The sequence below is a fragment of the Macrobrachium rosenbergii genome, chromosome 8, assembly GCF_040412425.1.
Source record: "Macrobrachium rosenbergii isolate ZJJX-2024 chromosome 8, ASM4041242v1, whole genome shotgun sequence".
Classification (NCBI taxonomy): domain Eukaryota; kingdom Metazoa; phylum Arthropoda; class Malacostraca; order Decapoda; family Palaemonidae; genus Macrobrachium; species Macrobrachium rosenbergii.
The window spans coordinates 67061773-67087388 of record NC_089748.1 but is presented as its reverse complement, the minus strand read 5'-3'; the positions used below and the strand labels follow the sequence as shown (position 1 = coordinate 67087388).

Sequence of the window (25616 nt, the reverse complement as noted above, 5' to 3'; positions counted from 1 at the left end):
CCACTACTGTAACTTCTGACAAGTTAACTAAACCATCCCGGAAAAGAACATGCCGTCAACTTGACCATCTCCCGGGTGCTCGACATGTGAACAATTTAAATGTGGATAGATTCTGCCGTAGAGTTTCTAAGAAAACTGTTTCCACTATATTCTTGAAGGTTCTGTGATCATTACGAAAAACTATTTTTGAAAATTCAGTCCAATTAAATGTGTATTGAGAGAAATGACTTAAGAGTTTCCTTTGGTTATATGATATTTTCCTTACCTCATATAATTTATCCTTCCGTAATACAATATCATTTAATGATACTTGTGCTAAATTGTAGCAGAAACGGTCTTTTCTTTCGGCGTTAAGAACGACGAATAGCTGTCACTATAGCATAACGGATGAAAGTGAACGAAGAAGGGCTGAACGCCTGCAGAAAACCTCAACTGGGGTTAGACCCCGACTCTTGTTTAACTATGTATTTCTTTCTTTTATTTTCCTTTTGCCTTGTGCGAGAAAGGACGCATCGAACTCTAGCTAGATATTGCATTCTTTGATGATATGATCCTCAGCCAAGCCTCGAGCTCTAAACGTTCATCCCACATCATAATGCCCAACCTAATATCACTACAACTCTAATCAGAATCTGAAATTCATTATAACTTAATGTGTACTATTCAGATGCCATTCAGTGCCCAGAGTTCATTTCAAAGTTTACTCCTTACAAACCATATTGTTTGTTTCTTCACTTGAATTCTGTGTCCTGATTTATTGGTCTAACTCTAAGGGACGAAAAGTAATCCTAGGGATCACCGTCACATTTATGTTTAACATTCCTCTTCATAGCTAAATTTCAATTCAGGTACCTGGTAAGTTGCTGAATGCTCTCTTTTCGATAGAGTAGCGTTCCGCTTCGTGGTCAATAGGTAAGATTAACGCCCAGCGCGTGAGGGAAACAATTTAGGAGTGTTCTCCTAACGGGAACAGCTGAGGAAAGGGAAACACTACAGGATCATGGTAGGGTATGGAATTTAACGTTCCAAAATGCAGCCATTGCTATTGGAGAGATCCTCCCCATAAAATGAATAATTAGATAAATGACTAAATGAATTAATATGAAGCTCCTTCAGGTAGGAAATGGTAGCCGAAGTATAAATTTCAATTATTTTTTATCATTATACTTAAGTTCTATTATGGTTTGTTTGGGTCACGGTAATTCCATCTGTCATATGATCTAATTATGTGCTACTATTCTCACATTACAAAGGGAATTTAATTTTTCAGATGAATAAATTAATTCTATACACCATGCAGAACCACAAACAGACCAAAATTGGAGCGAACAATGCTATGTACATAGGACACAAAGTAATGCTCGTTGTAATGTAAAATCTATTGGTTTATTTTAGGGGAAAATAAACGTTTACATTAATCCGTGATTTTCGAATCGCTCATGCACAGTCGTTGGGACAGAAACCAGCCTTACAGACGTTGTCTTTCCAGTCGCAGATGAGGACCGTGGGGCTGAAGAGTGTTCCAGCATCGCAGTCCCTCTCGTATTCCTCCCAGCCCTGTTCGCCCTGGGAAGGAAAAAGAATTCTTGTTGGCGGTGGAAGTCTTCTAAAAATGGCAAATTCTCTAGTTCTCATTCATTTTGGATATAATTGTGTAAATGTTGAAAAACTATATTAAAACAGCCATATACGTTAACACAAAGCTAGAATGAACCAAGATGTTTAGAACTTATATACTGGATTGTAATGGCCATTGTTTATTAATGGACGCTGCACGAGTTCAAACACTTATGCTCACTTACAACAATGCATTTACATATACAAGATTCCCACTCCAAGTCTTTCTTTACTGTTTTAAAATTTATCAAAACCGTCCATTTTGAAAAGGACTGCATGCAATTTTTAGCCTCCAAACTTTGGCCTTTTTTTTCAGGGCACGAACTCCAGAAATTAAACTTTAAATGTTCCCCTTTGAGAAGATAGAGAACCGAGTTTCGTGTCTTACCATATTACAGAACCAGTAGTGGGTGCAGTCATTGGGGTCAGGATTGGGTCCTGCCTGCTTGCAGTGAGCGGCTGGGTCGGGGGAAGTTCTGAATGGGTCCTGGAAGAGACGAAGCATAGAATTTTATCCTAATGGTTATTTCTTTCAAATAAAATAAATCGTCAAGGAGCAAGGTGACTAAAAACTTTAAAGAAAATTAATTTCCAAGACACGTTATGCAGTAATTAATATGGACACAAAACTATAAAGATCTAAAACAAAGCAAATATATGCACAGGACTCCTTACCCAAGTGGTGGGTGGCAGAGTGGATGGCTTAGTGTAGACTCCACCGCTTAGTACTTCCATCATAGTCGTCAGCAGAGGGAATTTCACGCCATGGCATTTGCCATGGAAGTCGTCTGTCTCGACACTCCAGACCATGCACCCGGCGAGCCCTTTGTCCATGGTGTATTGAGCCTACAATTCAGGAAGGTTTAGAGAGAGGCTAAGTATATTAAAGAAAGGCAAAGGTTTAAAATATTCATCTGACATTCGAATGACTTGAATGATTCCGATTTATTATATGAGAATTTTGAATAAGAAGAGACATCAGAAAGAAATCTTGACTTTTGCAAGAAGATTAATTTCAGGTAGACCAACGATAGCAGGAAAATCATTATTCAGAATTGTCACAACAACAAATATAGTGATAATACTTGTCTAAAAGTAGAAGCTTTTCATGTTTTCAGTTAAGTAATGAAAATTAGGCAGATAAAAAGGTTACCTTAATGGCAACGGAGTCAGGGTCATCGTATCCGACCCACAGATAGTTATTGGGGATGTAGTAAGCATAAGGCTCGTTCATGGCGGGATCATGCACCACTGTCCAGTCCTCAGTCATCTGGTACTCGCAAATCTGGGGAAGTCGTCAAAATACGTTAGGCTAAATCTTCTCAACTCCTTGCATTACGTTTAAAAGATATCGCTTTTAAAATAAAAACAATATGTTTTCAGATGAAAAGTTGCCTGACTGAGTAAAATGATTTAATTCTTAATCGTACGGAAGAATACAGGATTAATTGCTGATTGTTATAATGAATTATACACATAGCCAACTTTAAGCTCTAAAGACATCTATAATGATAAAGGATTCATAAAATGCAAATACCACTGACTTACTTCATTGTACCCGAGGTATCCAGGCTCCCTCGTGTATGGTCCAGCTGCACCAGGCTGTGTAGCTGGGGCATAGATTCCAGTGTTGGTTTCGTCTTTTAGCCTGAAGGTACGGCCGTACAAGGGGATGCCCATAACCAGTTTCTCTTTGGGAGCACCCTTCTCCAACCAATAGTTCACAGCAAAGTCCTGGGAAATGTTTTCTTTTTGTCACTCGTTGCAAATCACATCACGGAAACTAGTATTTGATTTTGGGTTTGATGATAAGGGCACGTAGTGGATATTTGTTCTTTTTTCGGGAATTGACTTATTTCCACTATTCTTGGTCGCAAGGAATGATTCATTAACTTGCACTTATAATTTTAGATATATCAGTATTTTTGTTGTAAGTTAATTTTATCAAGAATGCTTTTCTATTTCTACGATTTAGACAATTAGAAGATCCCTTACCTGGTTCAGATAAAGTGTATCTCCGGTGTCATTAGGGTAGGCATAGAGAATGGAATGGTGATGAGCATATGGCTCCCAGCTGCCATGCAGATCGTAGGTCATCAGGTGAAGAATATCGATGTATTTCGACAACTCGGGGATGTTATAGGCTGGATCGATGGTGGCCTTACCAGCAGACACGGCAGCTGTCAGGATCATGTCCTCGGCGTGAAGGGCTTCATAGAGCTCTTTCATGAGGCTGATGTAGTTGACCTTGAATTTGAATTTGAATGGAAATAATATTCTGTAAGCATAGCTAATTTGTCTGTTAGCAGGTCTGATGAATGCATCTATATTTTCAAAGATTAACTTCCTCTGTGGAATGTAAAAGGTTTTCTTGTTTAAGTGTTACCTTTAATCAGTAGATTTTTCGAAAGAAATCTCGTGAAGAGATGAACTTACATAATCCTCAGCCTTTCCGCCTCTCTGTGTAGGATATTCCCAATCCATGTCCAAACCGTGGAAGTTGTGTGCCTTTAGAAGGACTATTACAGAGTCGATGAAGGTCTTTCTTGCTGGGATCAGCTGCCATCTAGTAAGAATAAAAGACAGTCCATTTTAACATAAAGATATTTGATTTTAAAATAGTTTTGCACAGCAGCAATTTTGTAGTGAATACTGCCTAAACGAAGATACCTTTACCTCCTCATACATTTTCATAATGCTATAAGAAGTCAATTATTCTTAATTTAGTCAAGGGATACATATGACAGCAAATGTCTCGCGTTTTCGAAGTATGTAAAAAAAGGTCTAGCATAACTGAAGCAATTCAGAACATCATGAAGTAGCAATATACAAATATAGAAAAGGAAAAAGGGAAACAAAGATTCTTGAAACTTGGATATAACATTTTTGTTATTTTTTTTTCAAATAATTTGCCACTCATTGTAATTTTTGCTGGCCTAGATGATGAAATTAACGAAGAACTTGAGCAAAAACAGATCAACCGTCGACTCCCTCGTCAACTTACGTTAGAATACTTGGTTGAACCCTCGTTCCATCCGCCAATTCCCAAAGTGGTCTTGAGCTTGGGATTCCTGTGAGTCAGGTTGGTGAAGCGATCGAAGCCGCATTTGCCGTAGTCTTCGCACAGATCGTTGTAGGGATCCAGCACCTGGGTGGTGGGGAGAGGAGGAGGAGGAGAAGGCGGAGATGAAGAAGGGGAATAGGAGGTTTCAAATAATGGAGAGGAGTTTTTCCACTCTGCGTGTACGAACATCATTGTCATATGTGCTATGATAATTTGTTCCTTGTAATGATTTCTGATTTCATATAAAACCAATAAATAAACGCACATGGGTATATATATATATATATATATATATATATATATATATATATATATATATATATATATATATATATATATATATATATATATATATATATATGATACTTACACACACACACAAACACATATATATATGTGTGTGTGTGTGTGGTTATTTATTGGTCTGTTCGTCTGTGGTCGCATGTGCAGTTTTATGACTTTTAATGTACACATTACTCTCTCTGTTGCAGAACATGTTCACTAATACAGCTAGCAAAGTATGTCTGTCATTTTAAGTAAAGAATTCCTGATAGTTAACGGAAAGTGATATTTTTCAGGACGTGCCCGCATCTCACCCTGATCTTATGGTTGCTACCCAGTCCAGCAAAAGCGTAGACGAGATGAGTGCACAGGGTGGGGTCATTGTCTTCGACTGTGAACTTGCCGTCTCCCGGTCTGTATGTTGCCCAGGAACTGAAGTAACACACCAGCGTGAGCCCCTCTGATTGTCAGGAAAAGAATGAGGTTGAAAGTTACTTCCGACGTGATCATTATGAATATCATTGACTTCGTTCATTATCTCGTGAAAACCGAATATCTGTGTCAGATCGTTATTTCTACTTTCTTTTGATGGTATTTCGTTATGTCCATACACTGAGCCTAATATAGATTGTACTTAATGATTCTTTGTATTGTTTCGTGTGATAAACACTTTTGCATAAAGTTATTTAGAAAACCAACAGATATCCTCTGCAGAGGGTTCAGGAAAGTAGAAACGTTTCATTGAAAAGTAAGTAAAAGTATGATTGTATAATAGTTAGACATATCTACAATGCGAATGAGTTGGTTATTCACAAGGTGGTGTTTTGCATATATATATATATATATATATATATATATATATATATATATATATATATATATATATATATACACATATGTATATATATATGTGTGTGTGTGTGTGTGTGTGTGTATATATATATATATATATATATATATATTATTTATTTATATTGTGTATATGTGTGCACTTATGTAAGTGTCGTTCGTGTGAGAGCTCGTGCGTGTGAGTGTATGAACATTTATTTGCAAGGAATATGTACTGTATGTGTGACTGTAAATGAAGCACAAGGAAAACGAATTCTTTGATTAACCTTAGACAAATGATCAAACGCCGCTCAATGTATATGTCTCCGGTTCAGTGACTTTTCCGCTACTGCCGAACATTAGAATTCCTCTTCTATTTCTATTCTCATTCTACAGAATCCATTGGAGAATACTTGTCCAGTTGCGCGGTGCGCGTTTGTGGATAGAAACCCATTGCCTCTGAATTCTTGGTAGTTGAATCAATTCAGTTCATTCGCGTACTTAAACCCTTACTTTTCTTTATCTTAGACATTTCCATTTCAGCTCGGTGGGAAACCAGCGGGTCATGAGAGGGAAGCCTTGTGCAAAAGTAAATATATGATCGTAGGGCAGGCTCTCATGCTCTGTTGAATGGTACTATTAGTTTTTTTTTTTTTATTATTATTATTTCCCAGTCTATCCATCTCGGTTGACCATATATCAAGCAATTTAATTTACTTATCATATCTCTTTAATGTACTTATCTTAACGGTTTAATTTCTTCACTAAGGCCCATTAAGCAGAAAATTTTGAAAAGTCTCTTAAAATCTAGAACAAAATTGAACGCTAAATATATCTATCAAGGCGAACATATTGCCGCTATACCAGTGGGCTACTGGATGAACTTGCTGTAACTAACGCTTTCTGTAAAGTAATTTAACATAAAATCAGCCTCCTTATCTAATAGGGAAATGAGAAACTTAGAGCTTGTGGCTCATTAATGACTGACAATTACCTGTAAGGACGAGGCAAACGGCAAGGAGCCCCAGCAACAACAACAACCTCATGGCGAATGGAATGAAGACAGTGACTAGCTGTGAGCAGACAGCCCTCCCATTTCTTATATTGTGGTGAAGCGCCCACTCACTCACTCTTCAGCCACGTGTAGTATATAAAAAAATGTGAGGTGATTTTATCTTGTTTTCTAGAATAAAGGGGATTTTATCTCGTTTCCCAAGTACTACATTTTGCGGTGTACAGCAGTGACGCAGTTTGATGTGCCTAGCTGATACTGAGTAAGATTCAGAAAATACTGTATCAGTAACATTTTCAACACATGACGTTGTTAAGCGCGTTTCTTGAAAATTACAACACGAAATTTTAAATATACTTTCATCGGTGTTACTAAAATTCAAATATAATTATAACCCCTTCTCAGACTTTCTAAGTTACACCTATCATGTTACCCGATCTGAATGATTCTTTAGCTTTACTGAATATTCTGATTTCGGAGTAGGAGATGTTTAGAACATCAAAAGGAATTTTTTAAGAGATCTTATACTGTTATAACATTTGGAGAAAAACTGCATAGATTACCTGTGTGAATAAGATTGCAGATAAACTCACAGTTCTCGAAAACACCTGGTTTTCAAGACAAACTCATAAACACTCAAGTCAGTTAAAAAAAAAAAGCAGGTTTTAACTGCTTGTTACCCATCAGTGATAATCAAACTGACCTTGCAGACATATGATGAATTTTGTACCTAGTAAAAAGCCAAGGAATCTTTCATAAATTAACAGCAGTTTCAAAATTATCAAAAGTGCAATTAGTGCCATTTGAGTTCAAAATTGTACACTGACATAATGTTCATGTAAAATCATGTTTTCAACCACTGGTTTTTTGAGAGATTGAAAATTGCGATGTAGTTCGAGGGAAGAAATTTCTGTGCTGGGAAACGATAGATTCTTGCATATGCATGTATGTATGTATGTATGTAAGTGTATATATATATATATATATATATATATATATATATATATATATATATATATATATATATATATATATATATGTGTGTGTGTGTGTGTGTGTGTGTGTGTGTGTGTGTGTGTGTGTGTGTTATATGTGTGTGTGTATAATGAACCAATATTCAAAATATAAAAACCATCCAATAGCCTTTGATTTAGAATTTATTGCACAGAAATATCAAGCTAATTTCTGGGTGATCTACTAAGGCCAACTTATTAGTATCATTCCGTCAGTATGTGTGTTTTATTGGAACGAACTCTTCAGCTCACCAAAGAACACAATCAGACCTATTATTTTCCTGAAAGTTTTGTTTGTCAACTGATAGCACATCTGCCATATTCCATATAAAAGTGATAACGATAATGGCTGAAGGTCTAACCTTTTATATAGGAACCGCTATATTCTGGGAGATTCGTCAGAGACTTCGGTAGTCGTACAGGAGTCTCTGGATCTCAGGTGGTTGGGTATTGATACAGTAGTTAAATTTTTGTTGCTGATATAGTAGTTTCTGTGTTCTACTCCAGATGATGATAATTTATAGCTTGAACAACTACAGAGAACAACTGCATTTAAAACCTAATATGGCTATGATGGGAGAACGGAAATCGAGGATACCTTCAGCTTAAGGCCAGAGGGAAAAAAAGATAGAATAAAATAAGATAAACATTTTTCAAAATCACACTTATGCTCATTTGAAATCACTAGCTGAATTGATTTTAAGTTATGGAAAGTAGCAAAGTGTAAAATTATGGAAAATATGAAAGTATTCAATATTTAATTAGCATTGTGCATCGATGTCCAGTAGTTTTGATACCACAATTTCACGCGAAATCACATCGGTAAGTCAATGAACGGCGGTGTTCGAATTGGTGCTCTTGAACTACAGGAGGATTGATTTTGTCGTGTAGGTTCGCCATTCTGAATAAAAACACACAGGATATCTTATATCTAAACAGAATTGTACTTAATTTTTCTAGACAATTGTAACACGTGTTAATACGTTCATAAAATCAAATTAGTTGCAACCGTGAACACATTCGGTGGAGATAACATGCAGCCGAGTCAGGTTCACTTAGATATCTTTATAACTATAACGCATTAAACGTATTTATCAAGAATAAAACTTTAATAAAGTAATACCTTAATTAACCAGCAAGCACAATCTATAATCTATTTTAACAATGTTAATCTAACTTTACAAAAACGAACCATTCCCAAGTTTCACTGGAGACTCGGAGTCGGAGCCTCGGAGGGAATACAGTATACTACCCAGTGTCCAGCTAACCGTCGTAAAGTGTAGGTTTGATCGATTGTACTTGGCATCTAATAACGTCGTGATACAATGTCCAGGAATCTTTAAGTTTGACTTATCAATCACCTGCCTGACGGTAAGTAAAGTACCCCTGAATAAATCTTAGGACGAAGATTGGTTTACATTATGATACACGGTCAATTATAATATTTAAAGCATTTTTGACAGCGAATAATTGTAAATTATGAGCGAAGCAGTAACGTACGACTATTTGACTTGCTAAGCACCTAAAACGTCATACATTCATATTCCAATGACCTTAGCTGTAGTGTACCTGTACATAACAGAATTATCGACTAACTTTTTCATTAATACAATTCTTAGAATAATATTCCCAGTTAGGGTAGGTAACGGACTCATATCTTGTGGAAACAAATAACCATGAACAGGCCTGTGCTTTGCTTAAAATTGCCATATAAATGAACCATATTGTGTATAATTAGGTTAAGAGTTTCCTTAAAGAAATTAGATCCTTTCAAAATAACTGGATCCTAAAAAGTGATATAGACCTATTGGTGCAATATCTTTTTGTCGGTTTACACAATTTATAACATTTGGATTGTAGGACTAGGCTTATATTATTTTCAGTGGTTTTCTATTATGGTTACTGATGTTAAGCCTATTCTTGTTGCTGCTGTTACGACTACTGTAATTGTTCCTGTCGTTGTTATGGTTATTGCCTTTGTCCTATTATAGTTCCTGTTGTTATTGTTATTGCTTATGGTTATGGTTGTGGTTGCTGTTACCGTTTTGGTTGTTTGCTGTCATGGGAAAATTTAAAGATATTAGCAAAAATTTTTATATTAAACATAAGCCTTTCCATGAAGTACTGGGACATCATTCCCCTTTCTAGGGCTAACCAATCACAAGCTTCTAGAATAGGATACTAAAGCGCAGTTGACGGAGTCGCTAATGAAAGCTGCAGGGTGTGCATTATGGAGGGTCCTGGTCGTTTCGGCCGTAAGTCTTTTAGGCCGCAACATCCAAACTGGCAAACGGCCGAAATGGGTGTATACAATACTTTGATCCCGAGGGGCTAGTACCAAACACGGCGTCCCAAGGAGCTTCCGCTATGTCTTACGGCCTAAACTTCATATGGCCTAAAGTTGTGACGGCCTAACAGGTTCACGGCCGAAAATAATACGGCCTAATTGTCCCGAACTCATTATGGATGGGTCGCCTTACTGTAGCATTTGTTTTTTTCTTAACATTAACCACCAATCATTGATCAATAAATTACTTGATGGAGAAAGCTTCTTGACACATAAATGAGTCAGAAATCATGGCGCCAGTCAGCAGGCACCTAGGTCGAGAGAATAGGGTGACTAGTAAATTAGTCACCTGTAGCAGTTCTCCTCCGTGTTCTATATATCTTGTCCGAAGTCATGTGGGTCAAAATGCTTCTATTTCATTTTTTCCTCAGTAGAGACTAAGTTCACTTGGACCACTGCATGAGTGACAGAAGAAAAATTATATTGCGTAGCTTTCATATCTTCTATTTTGACTAATTGACATGGCAGGAGCGTTTGTGTGAGACCAAAATGTGACTTTACGCTCTTTGTCTTCACTTGCTTTCTATTTGTTATTTATGAAATTACTCCATTTATATAATCTTGTCGTTTGTGCCATTTACTTTACACGAAAGGGTAAAGTTTTGACGATTTCTCTCTAATTGTCAATATTCCTAAACATGGAGTTTCATCATTTGATGCTTTACTTCAGAATGAATAAGATACCGCAGTAGTTCCTGTTCTTTTGTCATTTTAGGGTATAATTTTATGACAAAACTTACTTTTTCATTTATTTTATTATCAACCTTTACTAAACCATTATTACTTATTCTGAAAGTTTGCATATATATTTATGGTATATATATATATATATATATATATATATATATATATATATATATATATATATATATATATATATATATATATATATATATATATATATATATATATATATATATATATATACTGTAATATATATACATATGTATTATATACTGTATATGTGTATATATATATATATATATATATATATATATATATATATATATATATATATATATATATATATATATATATATATATATAAAATGGCAGTGTCGTTCCAAGAAAGTCGAATCTTTAACGAGAACAATATGGCCAGCAGAATCTTTGGCATTCCTTTTTTTTTTGTTTTTTTTTTTTTTGTTTTAGTTATAACCTGTTTCCATTACCAACGTTTCGGATACTCAGATCCCAATCAGGGCTAAAAACAGAAAATTAAAATTCACACATCTGGAGTAAGACTAAAATGGACCACAATAATGTATCATTCTTTTAGAAGTATTGAGTACATTACTGTGCTTAAAATTTAACGTGAAAGCAAAATGGCAAGTAATGAAACACGGAATTAATATTAAAGAACAAAATGAAAAAGCTTATTAGCACTAACTTTTTAGGGAAAAACTGACTAGTAACAAGACATAACCACAAGTGGACTTATGAGAAAATTACACTGTTCACAAAGACAGAAAAAAGGGTTTTAACATTAATCCGAACATACAAAATTTCTGTATATATTTACAAAAATTAAAATGCAAGATATCGAGGTGAGAACTCACTGGCACAGAAGCTTGCATGTAAAAGACTGAATAAATTATTTTTTGACACCAGAGAGAGCAAACACAGGGAGGCGAAAGTGTAGAATGGGTGGTCTATTGGGCAATGTTTAATGGTACTGCGTGTCAACTGGTGCTGAGAGTTGGTGATAACTATATACTTTTTACTATATGGTTGTGTTGTGTGGCGGAGAATTCTTTCCGCAATAAAACCGATCCTGTCCGGTGTCTGACTCCCCAATGACAATCCATGCGAACGGTCAACAACCGACTGGATTACCCACCCACATGGGCTCCCAAATTACTTCGGGACGAGTAGATAAATACGCTGTTGAAGATGGCATCAGTTCTGGTAGCGTGCCTTGGAACTTGAAAAAACGTGTGATTTTTAAGGAGTTCTAGAAATAAAATAAAATTTGGCGTATGGATACAGCGAGTTCCCGATTTACATGTTTATATGTTGAACAATAAGGCATAGGGATGTCTTAAGCTTAAAAATGTCAGGTAAAAATTCTTTCAAGATTTTTTTGAAATATTTGGAACGGATAACAATTTCTACTTTAGTAGTTTGGCCAAAAAAATACTTCATGAAATTTATCCAAATTACACAATCAATTTATAAGCCCTGCGTAATGTAGTTTCACACGCGTTAAGTTGAAAAACCAGCGGACAAGATCTAAAAAAAACTTTCTCAAACCAGTAAACGTCTTTCTGAAAACACCCGTTAAAAATTGATAATTTCTCCGAGAAATTGTCTAAAAATGGCAGTTCGTGATCACATTCCGAATGCACCGTAAAACTAATATTTGAATGAAATAAATTTATGAAATTAAGGAATAAATATGATTGTTCTTTTCTTCAAAAAGTAGAAAAGTATCATCTATGTACTTTTTATAAAAAATAAGTTTTAAAAGATGGATGACACCGATGAAGAAACTCCTGTTGAGAGGGAGGGGGCGTTAGTGCTGTCAGTGCAGCTCAGGTGGTGCGCTGTAGGCATTACTTAAGGTTCTTTGCAGCGTCCCTTCGGCCCCTAGCTGCAACCTCTTTCATTTCTTACTATACCTGCGTTCATATTCTCTTCTATCTTTTTTCCACTCTTTCTAACAATTGTTTCATAGTGCAACTGCGAGGTTTTCCTCCTGTTACACCTTTCAAACCATCTCACTGTCAATTTTCCTGTCATCGGTGAATGACCTCATTGGTCCCAGCGCTTGACGTTGGCCTAAATTGTATATTCCAATTCCAATACAGTTCTTCTAAGTAGAACGTTAAAATATTGGGACCCACAGGAGAACCCGTTGTCATGCCATCAGTTTGTTTATGTACTTTTTTGTTAAAAATTAAATAGTTATCCATGACAGCCAATTCCAGCAGTTTCTTAAAAGAATTAGTATTAAGAAAAATAAATAATTAATTATTAAATCTATAGTCCAGTGAGAGGGACGTTTGTGAACAATGAAGTTTCGTTGCCACTGACCATAATATTATTGCTGTGAAATCTTGTTCTTTCACGTCAATTTCGTGTTTCATTAATTGACATTTTGCTTTTAAGCTCACTGATGTACTCATTACTTTTAAAAAAGAAAGTTAAGTATACCTTAGTTTTACCAGACCACTGAGCTGATTAACAGCTCTCAGAATGATATACTATTGTACTCCATTTTGGTCTCATTTCTGATGTATGGATTTTCATTTTCTGTTAAGTCCTGGTGATGGGATTTGTGACCCCGAAACGCTGGTAATAGAGGTAAATTTATAACAAGAAATGCTGAGGTTTCTGCTGTATATACTGTTATATATATATATATATATATATATATATATATATATATATATATATATATATATATATATATATATATATATATATATATATATATGTATATATATGAAAATAAGAAGGCCCATAAAACACTATTTAAACGTTGAAACCATATATTTCAGGCATTTGTTTCTGTGCCCTGTTCACTGGTAGAATATGGACAGGTGGAAAGTTACAATGGTATATATACAAAACATGAAGGTGTGGCCTTAGGCCTCCGATGTTAAGGAGGTGGCGTTTCTTAAGAAGGAGGAGATTGACCAAATTCCCTAGTGGTTTTGGCCTCATTAGCTCCCGTTTGGCGATGGATCTGGCGGTCGCGTTTCTTGGGTCATCTTCTTCAAAGGGGGGATTCTGTGTCAATGGCGTCCGATTTCCAATGTCCTCCTGACAGGTTCATATTGTTGGTTTGATTGATGATAGCAGATTCCAGCATCTTTCTTTTGTACGGACAGCTACTCTTGAAAACCAACTCCGCCCCACTCCAGTTAATGACATGCCCTGTATTTCTAATATGTAGAAATTCCCGAACTCTCCGAAGCGTAACGTACTGATCTTTTGTGCTCTGTTATTCTTTGCGAGAGTGATCTACCTGTCTCGCCTACACATAGATGTCATGACACCATTACTACGGTATCTGTAAACTCCGGCTTCTTCCCTTTGTTATTTATATACGTTAACGAGCGAACTCGATGGATTTGGGATAATGGAAAATGAAAGGATTATTAGAACTGAGCTCGGTGGCCTTTTGGATGTTTTTCATCGTATGGAAGCTTTATTTTGTTGTTGAAATCTATTTTGTCTGTTGTGTGGGACCTCTGTAGTATATTTTATTTGCTTTATTAATAGCCCTCTCGATAATGTGTGGTGGATAGAGCAGTTGCGTTAGGTGTTGGCGGATCGTTAAATTCTTGATCCAGGTACTCATTTGAACATATCCTAAGTCCTCTGAGGAATAGGTTGCACCTACCATGATTTTTACGGAGACGTCGTGGTAGCTTAAGAAATGAATGTAGGAGAAAGGTGGGTTTTCTATATACTGTAAATGCATACCTGTTCTGTTTTCTTGTGATCAGTACATCTAGGAACGGCAGTTTTCCGTCCTTTTCCCATTCTGTTTTAAATTTTATGGTCGGAACTAGCGAATTTAGCCTATTAAAAAATTCATTAAAGTCCCCCCAGCTATTGTCCTCAGAGGACTTAGGATATGTTCAAATGAGCACCTGGATCAAGAATTTAACACGATCCGCCAACACCTAACGCAACTGCTCTATCCACCACACATTATCGAGAGGGCTATTAATAAAGCAAATAAAATATACTACAGAGGTCCCACTCACAACAGACAAATAGATTTCAACAACAAAATAAAGCTTTCCATACGATGAAAACATCCAAAAGGCCACCGAGCAACTCAGTTCTAATAATCCTTTCATTTTCCATTATCCCAAATCCATCGGGGAGTTCGCTCGTTAACGATACTTAAATAACAAAAGGAAGAAGCCGGAGTTTACAAGATACCGTAGTAATTGTCATGACATCTATGTAGGCGAGACAGGTAGATCGCTCTGCAAAGAATAACAGAGCACAAAAAGATCAGTACGTTACGCTTCGAGAGTTCGGGAATTTTCCTACATATTAGAAATACAGGCATGTCATTAACTGAGTGGGCGGGAGTTGGTTTTCAAGAGTAGCTGTCCGTACAAAAAGAAAGATGCTGGAATCTGCTATCATCAATCAAACCAAACAATATGAACCTGTCAGGAGGACATTGGAAATCGGACGCCATTGACACCTTAATCCTCGGACCCCTTTTGAAGAAGATGACCCAAGAAACGCGACCGCCAGATCCATCGCCAAAAACGGGAGCTAATGAGGCCAAAAACCACTAGGAATTTGGTCAATCTCCTCCTTCTTAAGAAACGCCACCTCCTTAACATCGGAGGCCTAAGGCCCACCTTCATGTTTTTGTATATATACCATTGTAACTTTCCACCTGTCCATATTCTACCAGTGAACAGGGCACAGAAACAAGTACCTGAAATATATGGTTTCAATGTTTAAATAGTGTTTTATGGGCCTTCTTATTTTCATATTACACTGTAGTATTACAGGAAAAGACATTCATGTATATATATATATATATATATATATATATATATATATTATTATATGATTTAAAAACTAATATTAACCATAAGTATCCAACAACATTTTAGTTACAACTTGGCGAAAAATGCATTTTACTTTTAAACTAATGAGTTCTGCAATATAGTCATAGGGTGAAGCAAGTTGCTGCACTTACCAGTGATCCTGGAGAGGTCAAAGTGCCTTGATATCTTTCATCTGATGTCCCAAGATTTGTTCGGCAGCTGGGGTATTTTCACCCTTTACCATTCTATCGTCTGCCCATAGTGATTTATCCATCATTTGTATATATTACAAGCAAGCTCATCATTTTAGCATACAAAGGGAAAGGTGAGAGTTAAGATTAACATCGCATGTGCTGCATCTATGGGAACTCGATGGTGAGAGAAGGAGAATGGTGAATAGAAAATGGTGAGAATGAAATGGTGAATGGTGAAGCTTATTAAGGATGATGAACAGTGACGTAGTCGACACGTCTTGTGAACTGTGACGTGGTTATGAAGTAAAGACACGCCCAAAACGCCATAAAAGGAGGAAGAGAGGCGAGGAAGCTTAATTAAGGAAAGAGTAGTATATTGGGTGTGAAGGGTGTTAAGGTGCGTAGACGAGACTAGAAATTTTTACACAATCGTCTCTGTCTTTTGGCTGTTTTTTCTATGTAGAATGGTATCTTAAGTAAGTTCGGGCTAGTGTTTATAAACTTTTAAACAGTGCTATGATCGCAGTGGACAAATTTGCAGTGTGTTGTGTTTTTTTTTTTCCTCTTCTGTTGTAATGTCTGCTGAACAATGCTCCGTATCTTATACTGTCGCTTTATTCCACAGTTGCTGGCACCAATTTAACTATCCTCTGATGTAGATAGAGTGTAGTTGTAGGTAGTGTGAACCAGCTCCAGGGAGTAAGTTTAACTTTCCATAGGAACAAATTATTTTGCTTTAAATGACAGTATATTCTTCAACAGGTTAATCAACTGGGTGTAGTAGTTTTTTACTTTATTGCCCCTTGGAATGCATATAATTTTCACCTTCAACTTATAAGCTGCTTCACTGGAGTCACTGGGGGTCGAGACTAAAATAAACTAAGTCCAAAACTTGGCTGTGAAAAACAGTCATTGGAGAGAGACAAATGTGTAAACATTTGTAAATCTTGTCCCTGTCGAGAGATGAGTCACTTATTCACGCACATTTAACCCACCCTTCACGCCCTGTATACCGCTGTTGCCTTAATTAACGTTTCTCTCCTCTCTTCCTCATTTTATAGCGCTTCATAACCATGTTATAGGTCACAAGGCGTGTTGACTACGTCACTGTTCACCATCCTTAATAAGCTTCACCATTCACCATTTTATTCTCACCATTTTCCTAATCTCAAAATCGAGTTAACGCCGATGCAGCATTCTATGTTATCTTAACCTCTCACCTTTCCCTTTGTAACTGCTGAGCTTGCTTATAACCAACGGCCATGGGGCAGTCGTTGAAGCTTTGTTTTGTCCAAGGGTTTGATCAATCCCTTTCGTTTCCTCTCCCAAATATTCTGATTCTTATTCATAATGCCATTTGTTTCACTCTTTATGATAGTCCCAATAATAGTTTCTATAAATATGTATATATATATCTATATATATATAAATATATATATATATATATATATATATATGTATATATATATATATATATATATATATATATATATATATATATATATATATATATATATATATATATATATATAAGCCTATATATATATATATATATATATATATATAATATATATATATATATATATATATATATATATATATATATATATATATATATATATATATATATAATGTATGCTGAGTGGTTCCATAGTAGTAGTGAGGCCAGAATAATTCTGGTATTTATAAAGTCCATGATTCATTGAATGGAATGCCAAGCAGCTAACTCAGTCTTGTTCCAGGGTTCCATTGCATGAGAGTACACTCATGTCATTTTTTAACATTAGAATAATTGTTTATTTTATATAATTTCGAAAATACCTAGAAATCGTTGGATAGACCAGGTAACAGGTTCAGGAAAGGAAGGGCTGTAAAATCTGGTAAGCACGGAAATATGCAATTTAGAAGCAGTTGGGCAATGTATGTAACAGGGTTCGACACACTGTTCATGAACCTTCCATGTATTGTATGAAGCGGTTTCCTTTACGATTCGGTAGTTCAAGCCGTAATGTGGAAGTCATTGTTGTGTTGCTTTTCCTTGAGTAACCCCTTGGTTGAGGAAACACTGTAATGTTGAAATAAATAAGTAAACACACATCTATAGAATATATATATATATATATATATATATATATATATATATATATATATATATATATATATATATATATTATATTATATATACACTATATGTATATATATACTCACACTTCAGACAATACAAATTCATTGTGTATAAAGTTATTAAGTCCACAGAGGCCATTTTATCCAGAAATTACTGTGGTGACTGTCCCTTTTATCCAGGTCCATTTTATCCAGATATTGCTGTGATGACTGTCCCTTTTATCTATATATTATTGTGGTGACTGTCCCTTTTATCCAGATATTACTGTGGTGACTGTCCCTTTTATCCAGGTCCATTTTATCCAGATATTACTGTGATGACTGTCCCTTTTATCCATATATTATTGTGGTGACTGTCCCTTTTATCCAGATATTACTGTGGTGACTGTCCCTTTTATCCAGATATTACTGTGGTGACTGTCCCTTTTATCCAGGTCCCTTTTATCCAGATATTACCGTGGTGACTCCCTTTTATCCAGGTCCATTTTATCCAGATATTACTGTGGTGACTGTCCCTTTTATCCAGATATTACTGTGGTGACTGTCCCTTTTATCCAGGTCCATTTTATCCAGATATTACTGTGGTGACTGTCCCTTTTATCCAGGTCCCCTTTATCCAGATATTAGTGTGGTGACTGTCCATTTTATCCAGATATTACTGTGCTGTGTGTCCCTTTTATCCATGTATTACTGTGGTGACTGTCCCTTTCATCCAGGTGTTACTGTGATGACTGTCCCTTTTATCCAGGTATTACTGCGATGACTCGCTTTTATCCAGGTATTACTGTGGTGACTGTCCCTTTTATCCAGGTATTACTGTGGTGACTGTCCCTTTTATCCAGGTATTACTATGATGACTGTCGCTTTTATCCAGGTATTACTGTGGTGACTGTCCCTTTCATCCAGGTATTACTGTGGTGACTGTCCCTTTTATCCAGGTATTACTGTGGTGACTGTCCCTTTTATCCAGGTATTACTGTGGTGACTGTCCCTTTTATCCAGATATTACTGTGCTGTGTGTCCCTTTTATCCATGTATTACTGTGGTGACTGTCCCTTTCATCCAGGTGTTACTGTGATGACTGTCCCTTTATCCAGGTATTACTGTGATGACTATCACTTTTATCCAGGTATTACTGTGGTGACTGTCCCTTTTATCCAGGTATTACTGTGGTGACTGTCCCTTTTATCCAGGCGTTACTGTGATGACTGTCTCTTTTATCCAGGTATTACTGTGGTGACTATCAATTTTATCCAGGTATTACTGTGGTGACTGTCCCTTTCATCCAGGTATTATTACTGTGGTGACTGTCCCTTTTATCCAGGTATTACTGTGGTGACTGTCCCTTTCATCCAGGTATTACTGTGGTGACTGTCCCTTTTATCCAGGTATTACTGTGGTGACTGTCCCTTTTATCCATGCATTACTGTGGTGACTGTCCCTTTTATCCATGTATTACTGTGGTGACTGTCCCTTTTATCCAGGTATTACTGTGGTGACTGTCCCTTTTATCCATGTATTACTGTGGTGACTGTCCCTTTTATCCAGGTAGTACTGTGCTGTGTGTCCCTTTTATCCGTGGTATTACTGTAGTGACTGTCTCTTTATCCAGGTATTACTGTGGTGACTGTCCCTTTTATCCAGGTATTACTGTGGTGACTGTCCCCTTTATCCAGTAGTACTGTGCTGTGTCCCTTTATCCAGGTATTACTGTGGGTGACTGTCCCTTTTATCCATGTATTACTGTGGTGACTGTCCCTTTATCCAGGTATTACTGTGGTGACTGTCCCTTTATCCAGGTATTACTGTGCTGTGTGTACCTTTTTATCCAGGTATTACTGTGGTGACTGTCCCTTTTATCCATGTATTACTGTGGTGACTGTCCTTTTATCCAGGTATTACTGTGCTGTGTGTACCTTTTTATCCAGGTATTACTGTGGTGACTGTCCCTTTTATCCATGTATTACTGTGGTGACTGTCCCTTTTATCCATGTATTACTGTGGTGACTGTCCCTTTTATCCAGGTATTACTGTGGTGACTGTCCTTTTATCCATGTATTACTGTGGTGACTGTCCCTTTATCCAGGTATTACTGTGCTGTGTGTCCCTTTTATCCATGTATTACTGTAGTGACTGTCTCTTTTATCCATGTATTACTGTGGTGACTGTCCCTTTTATCCAGGTATTACTGTGGTGACTGTCCCTTTTATCCAGGTATTACTGTGCTGTGTGTCCCTTTTATCCAGGTATTACTGTGGTGACTGTCCCTTTTATCCATGTATTACTGTGGTGACTGTCCCTTTTATCCATGTATTACTGTGGTGACTGTCCCTTTTATCCAGGTATTACTGTGGTGACTGTCCCTTTTATCCATGTATTGCTGTGGTGACTGTCCCTTTTATCCAGGTATTACTGTGCTGTGTGTCCCTTTTATCCGTGTATTACTGTAGTGACTGTCTCTTTTATCCAGGTATTACTGTGGTGACTGTCCCTTTTATCCAGGTATTACTGTGGTGACTGTCCCTTTTATCCAGGTAGTACTGTGCTGTGTGTCCCTTTTATCCAGGTATTACTGTGGTGACTGTCCCTTTTATCCATGTATTACTGTGGTGACTGTCCCTTTTATCCAGGTATTACTGTGGTGACTGTCCCTTTTATCCAGGTATTACTGTGCTGTGTGTACCTTTTATCCAGGTATTACTGTGGTGACTGTCCCTTTTATCCATGTATTACTGTGGTGACTGTCCCTTTTATCCATGTATTACTGTGGTGACTGTCCCTTTTATCCAGGTATTACTGTGCTGTGTCCCTTTTATCCATGTATTACTGTGGTGACTGTCCCTTTTATCCAGGTATTACTGTGGTGACTGTCCCTTTTATCCAGGTATTACTGTGGTGACTGTCCCTTTTATCCATGTATTACTGTGGTGACTGTCCCTTTTATCCAGGTATTACTGTGCTGTGTGTCCCTTTTATCCATGTATTACTGTAGTGACTGTCTCTTTTATCCATGTATTACTGTGGTGACTGTCCCTTTTATCCAGGTATTACTGTGGTGACTGTCCCTTTTATCCAGGTATTACTGTGCTGTGTGTCCCTTTTATCCAGGTATTACTGTGGTGACTGTCCCTTTTATCCATGTATTACTGTGGTGACTGTCCCTTTTATCCATGTATTACTGTGGTGACTGTCCCTTTTATCCATGTATTACTGTGGTGACTGTCCCTTTTATCCAGGTATTACTGTGCTGTGTCCCTTTTATCCAGGTATTACTGTGGTGACTGTCCCTTTTATCCAGGTATTACTGTGGTGACTGTCCCTTTTATCCAGGTATTACTGTGGTGACTGTCTCTTTTATCCATGTATTACTGTGGTGACTGTCCCTTTTATCCAGGTATTACTGTGCTGTGTGTCCCTTTTATCCATGTATTACTGTAGTGACTGTCTCTTTTATCCATGTATTACTTTGGTGACTGTCCCTTTTATCCAGGTATTACTGCGGTGACTGTCCCTTTTATCCAGGTATTACTGTGCTGTGTGTCCCTTTTATCCAGGTATTACTATGGTGACTGTCCCTTTTATCCAGATATTACTGTGCTGTGTGTCCCTTATATCCATGTATTACTGTGGTGACTGTCCCTTTCATCCAGGTGTTACTGTGCTGTCTGTCCCCTTTAACCAGGTATTACGGTACTGTCTGTCCCCTTTCTCCAGGTATTACTGTGGTGACTGTTCCCTTTATCCAGGTATTACTATGGTGACCGTCTCTTTTGTCCAGATATTACCGTGGTGACTGTCCCTTTTATCCATTTATTACTTTACTGTCTGTCCCTTTAACCAGGTATTACTGTGCTGCCTGTCACCTTTAACCAGGTATTACTGTGCTGTCTGTCACTTTTATCCAGGTATTACTGTGGTGACTGTCCCTTTTATCCATGTATTACTGTAGTGACTGTCTCTTTTATCCATGTATTACTGTGGTGACTGTCCCTTTTATCCAGGTATTACTGTGGTGACTGTCCCTTTTATCCAGGTATTACTGTGCTGTGTCCCCCTTTTATCCAGGTATTACTGTGCTGTGTGTCCCTTTTATCCATGTATTACTGTGGTGACTGTCCCTTTTATCCATGTATTACTGTGGTGACTGTCCCTTTTATCCAGGTATTACTGTGCTGTGTGTCCCTTTTATCCAGGTATTACTGTGGTGACTGTCCCTTTCATCCAGGTGTTACTGTGCTGTCTGTCCCCTTTAACCAGGTATTACGGTACTGTCTGTCCCCTTTATCCAGGTATTACTATGGTGACTGTCTCTTTTATCCAGATATTACCGTGGTGACTGTCCCTTTTATCCATTTATTACTTTACTGTCTGTCCCTTTAACCAGGTATTACTGTGCTGCCTGTCACCTTTAACCAGGTATTACTGTGCTGTCTGTCCCTTTTATCCAGGTATTACTGTGGTGACTGTCCCTTTTATCCAGAATTTACTGTGTTTGTCTGTCCCTTTTATCCAGCTTTTACTAGTGACTGAAAAGCGTTTTCAATAATATATTTCTGTGGTTTCGAGTACATGAAATGAGGTATGATAAACCAGTAGAGTTTATTTACCACATAAATTACAAGGGGAAGGGGGACGGGTACGGGTTTGAAACCTACCCTATCATCTAAGTTAGGTCAAATGCTGGCAACGGTCCAAATCTTGTCTAGATCGGTCGAGCTGTTCGGGTTTCTATAACCCACAAATATACAAACAAACATAAATTCACTATATATATATATATATGTGTGTGTGTGTGTGTGTGTGTAAAATTGCATGCTTGTGAAAAGTATCAATAGCAGTTCCAGTATTATAATATTTTATGCAATTAGATTTTCTTTAAGCAGTAGTGGGCTCATTATATAAGGCCTTCCCTGAAAGTTATGTATTCTTTTATTGTTCTACTCTGTAAGATATTTACTGACAGTTTCCTCATCTTATCCTGATATTATTACCACTTGAATATTTTCGTCTTCTCTCGGTTTCCCTAATTTTCTATTTTCACCTGTTTAGAGATGAGGCTAGGAATTAGAACCACGACGAAGCGGTCAAAAATCTTTTATTTCTTACAGATATGCAAGCATTTTTAAATAAAACAAACTTTCTTCAAGATATGCAAGCATTTTCACATCAAAGCTTCGTAAAGATATGCAATTATTTTAACATCAAAGTTTCTTAAAGATATGCAAGCACTTTTACATCAAACAAAGTTTCTTTAAGATATACAGCCGTTTTCACATCAAAGTTTCTTAAAGATATGCAATTATTATCACATCAAACAAAGTTTCTTAAAGATATTCAAATATTTTTACATCAAATAAAGTATCTTAAAGGTGGGCAAGCGTTTTCCATAAAACAACGTTTCTTAAAGATATGCAAGCATTTTTACGTAAAATAAAGTTCTTAAAGATATGCAAGCATTTTCACATCAAACAAAGTTTCTGAAAAGATATGCAAACATTTTTTACACCAAACAAAGTTTCTTAAAGATATGAAAGCATTTTCATATCAACAAAGTTTCTTAAAGATATGAAAGCATTTTCATATCAGCAACGTTTCTTAAAGATATGCAAGAATTTTCACATCAAATAAAGTTTAAGATATGCATGCATTTGGACATCAAATAAAGTTTCTTAAAGATATGCAAGCATTGTCACATCAAAGTTTCTTAAAGATAAGCAAGCATTTTCTCATCAAACAAAAGTTTCTTAAAGATATGCAAGCATTTCACATCAAACAAAGCTTCTTAAAAGATATGCAAGCATTTTCGCCTTAAACAAAGTCCACTCAATCAAGGAGCCAACTCGCTGTGATATAAGACATGAGCAAGAGAAACTGATTTTTGTATGCTTAGATATTCACCACCGCCGTCTCAATAGGCATATCCAGAGAGCGTGAGGATTATTTCTGAATTGCACCTTTTATGTTTGAGCCTTCATTTTCTCTTGTAGCATGGTGGTGTCGAATCATCTCACAATCTTGCATGCCGAGATCTCGATTGATAATAACACTGCATAGTACGCGGCTTTCAGTTGTACAGTTACAGAGCCAGCAAAAATAAAAGTTTGGAAAATTTTGTAATTAAACCATATCTATTAACATGATACGTTGGGCTTAGAAAGTGAGACGAGTCGGTAAGTACGTACTGGATCTCTTCAGCTTACCAGAAGCTATTTCCCGAGGCCATCTTGTTTTTCATGATGGCTGTTGCTAAGATACTTCATTTCCCAAATAACTGAGATACACTGATATCAGAAATTCTGAAGACCTAACGCTATTCATAGTATTGTCGATATCCTTATGCTATTCTTGGCTATTTGAAGTTTGGTATCCTTAAGACTTATTGATGTGCGAATCTTCAGAAAAGATTATTGCTCGTGATGGAATACTTTCGACTGTAGTTTCTCTGCTAGTTGACCCTGAAAGTAATAGCATAGTATCAAAATTTAAACAAGATCAAGAAATAGCAGTTTTAAACAATACTTTCAATTAATGTGACACTATCATAAAATTGTTGGCGTCAATGATTTAGTAATACGATTGTCACCATTATTGCTATTATGGTTGTTACAATTAATTATTGTTATCGGAGTTGCTGTGGATGTTGAGATAATTTTCAGAAATATTTGCATACCTACGAAGAATATGGGCCGTCGCGAAATCACTAAGCAGACAAACGTGAGATAGAGCAGAAAAACAATATTAATGAATTCAATTAGAGAGTTATCCAGCAAGTCTCGTTTTTTTTTTTTTTTTTTTTTTTTTTTTTTGCTCATAATGATGGGCGCCAGTAACAAACTGTTCTGTCAGGTTTGTACACCTCTGTTAATAAGCACATTGCCTGGAAAGAGTAAAATTTCGGAGTTGGAGTAGTTTTATGATTTAAGAGCGAATTACCATGGAAATTCACGTCAATGGCGATCTAACCCAAATCCGTAAAATGTCAGGTATAACTGTCATATTCATTATATTTGAAGCGATCCTCTCATATCCAAAAAAAGTAACCTTTATTTTAATGTCTAATCGAGTCGCCCTGAAGAAATTCTTATAACATTGTTGAGAGTAGGACATTTCCCCACCCTGGACATATCCCCCGACGTATTCCCCCCCAGACATTTTCCCCTCTGACAGCCTATTCCCCCAGGACATATTCACCCCAGACATTTTCCCTTCTGGACATTTACCTACTGTATACAATAAGAGCGAAAGTTTGTTTGTTTCTCAGAGTCATGCATGATTTATTGTATTTTTACTGAACAATGAAAACTGATAAAAACATAAATGCATTGAGGATTAAAATATTCGTGTCAAATACACAAGAAAAGTGTCATTAATACTAGTTTATTTTTTGCATTAAGGATTAAAATATTCAGTACATTCTAGTTACAACAGGCTACAACATTCGGGTAGTCTACCTTGATGCACCTGCAGACACCGCTAGCCTAGGCTACTTGTAGCCTACATAAGAAACATCGGTTAGGCTACTCCCTACCTACATTAGAACGGACGCTACTTTTTAATGTTCATTTTTTTAACATTTCGGCTTTCAGTTTTTGGGGTGGCGG

The 25616-nt window shown here is 36.7% G+C and overlaps 1 protein-coding gene across 1 annotated transcript in view; it reads right to left on the bottom strand.

Annotated features, from left to right (window-relative positions):
* Positions 1-1372: 1372 nt before the first annotated feature.
* Positions 1373-25616, bottom strand: part of LOC136841175 (acidic mammalian chitinase-like) — a 33212-nt gene continuing 8968 nt past the window's right edge. Inside the window, 11 exon segments of the mRNA XM_067108215.1 lie at positions 1373-1566; positions 2006-2104; positions 2293-2463; positions 2771-2902; positions 3166-3351; positions 3613-3864; positions 4054-4168; positions 4170-4183; positions 4622-4765; positions 5278-5423; positions 6786-6922. Coding sequence (XP_066964316.1) covers positions 1438-1566; positions 2006-2104; positions 2293-2463; positions 2771-2902; positions 3166-3351; positions 3613-3864; positions 4054-4168; positions 4170-4183; positions 4622-4765; positions 5278-5423; positions 6786-6922 — 1525 coding nt within the window. The 3' untranslated portion in view covers positions 1373-1437.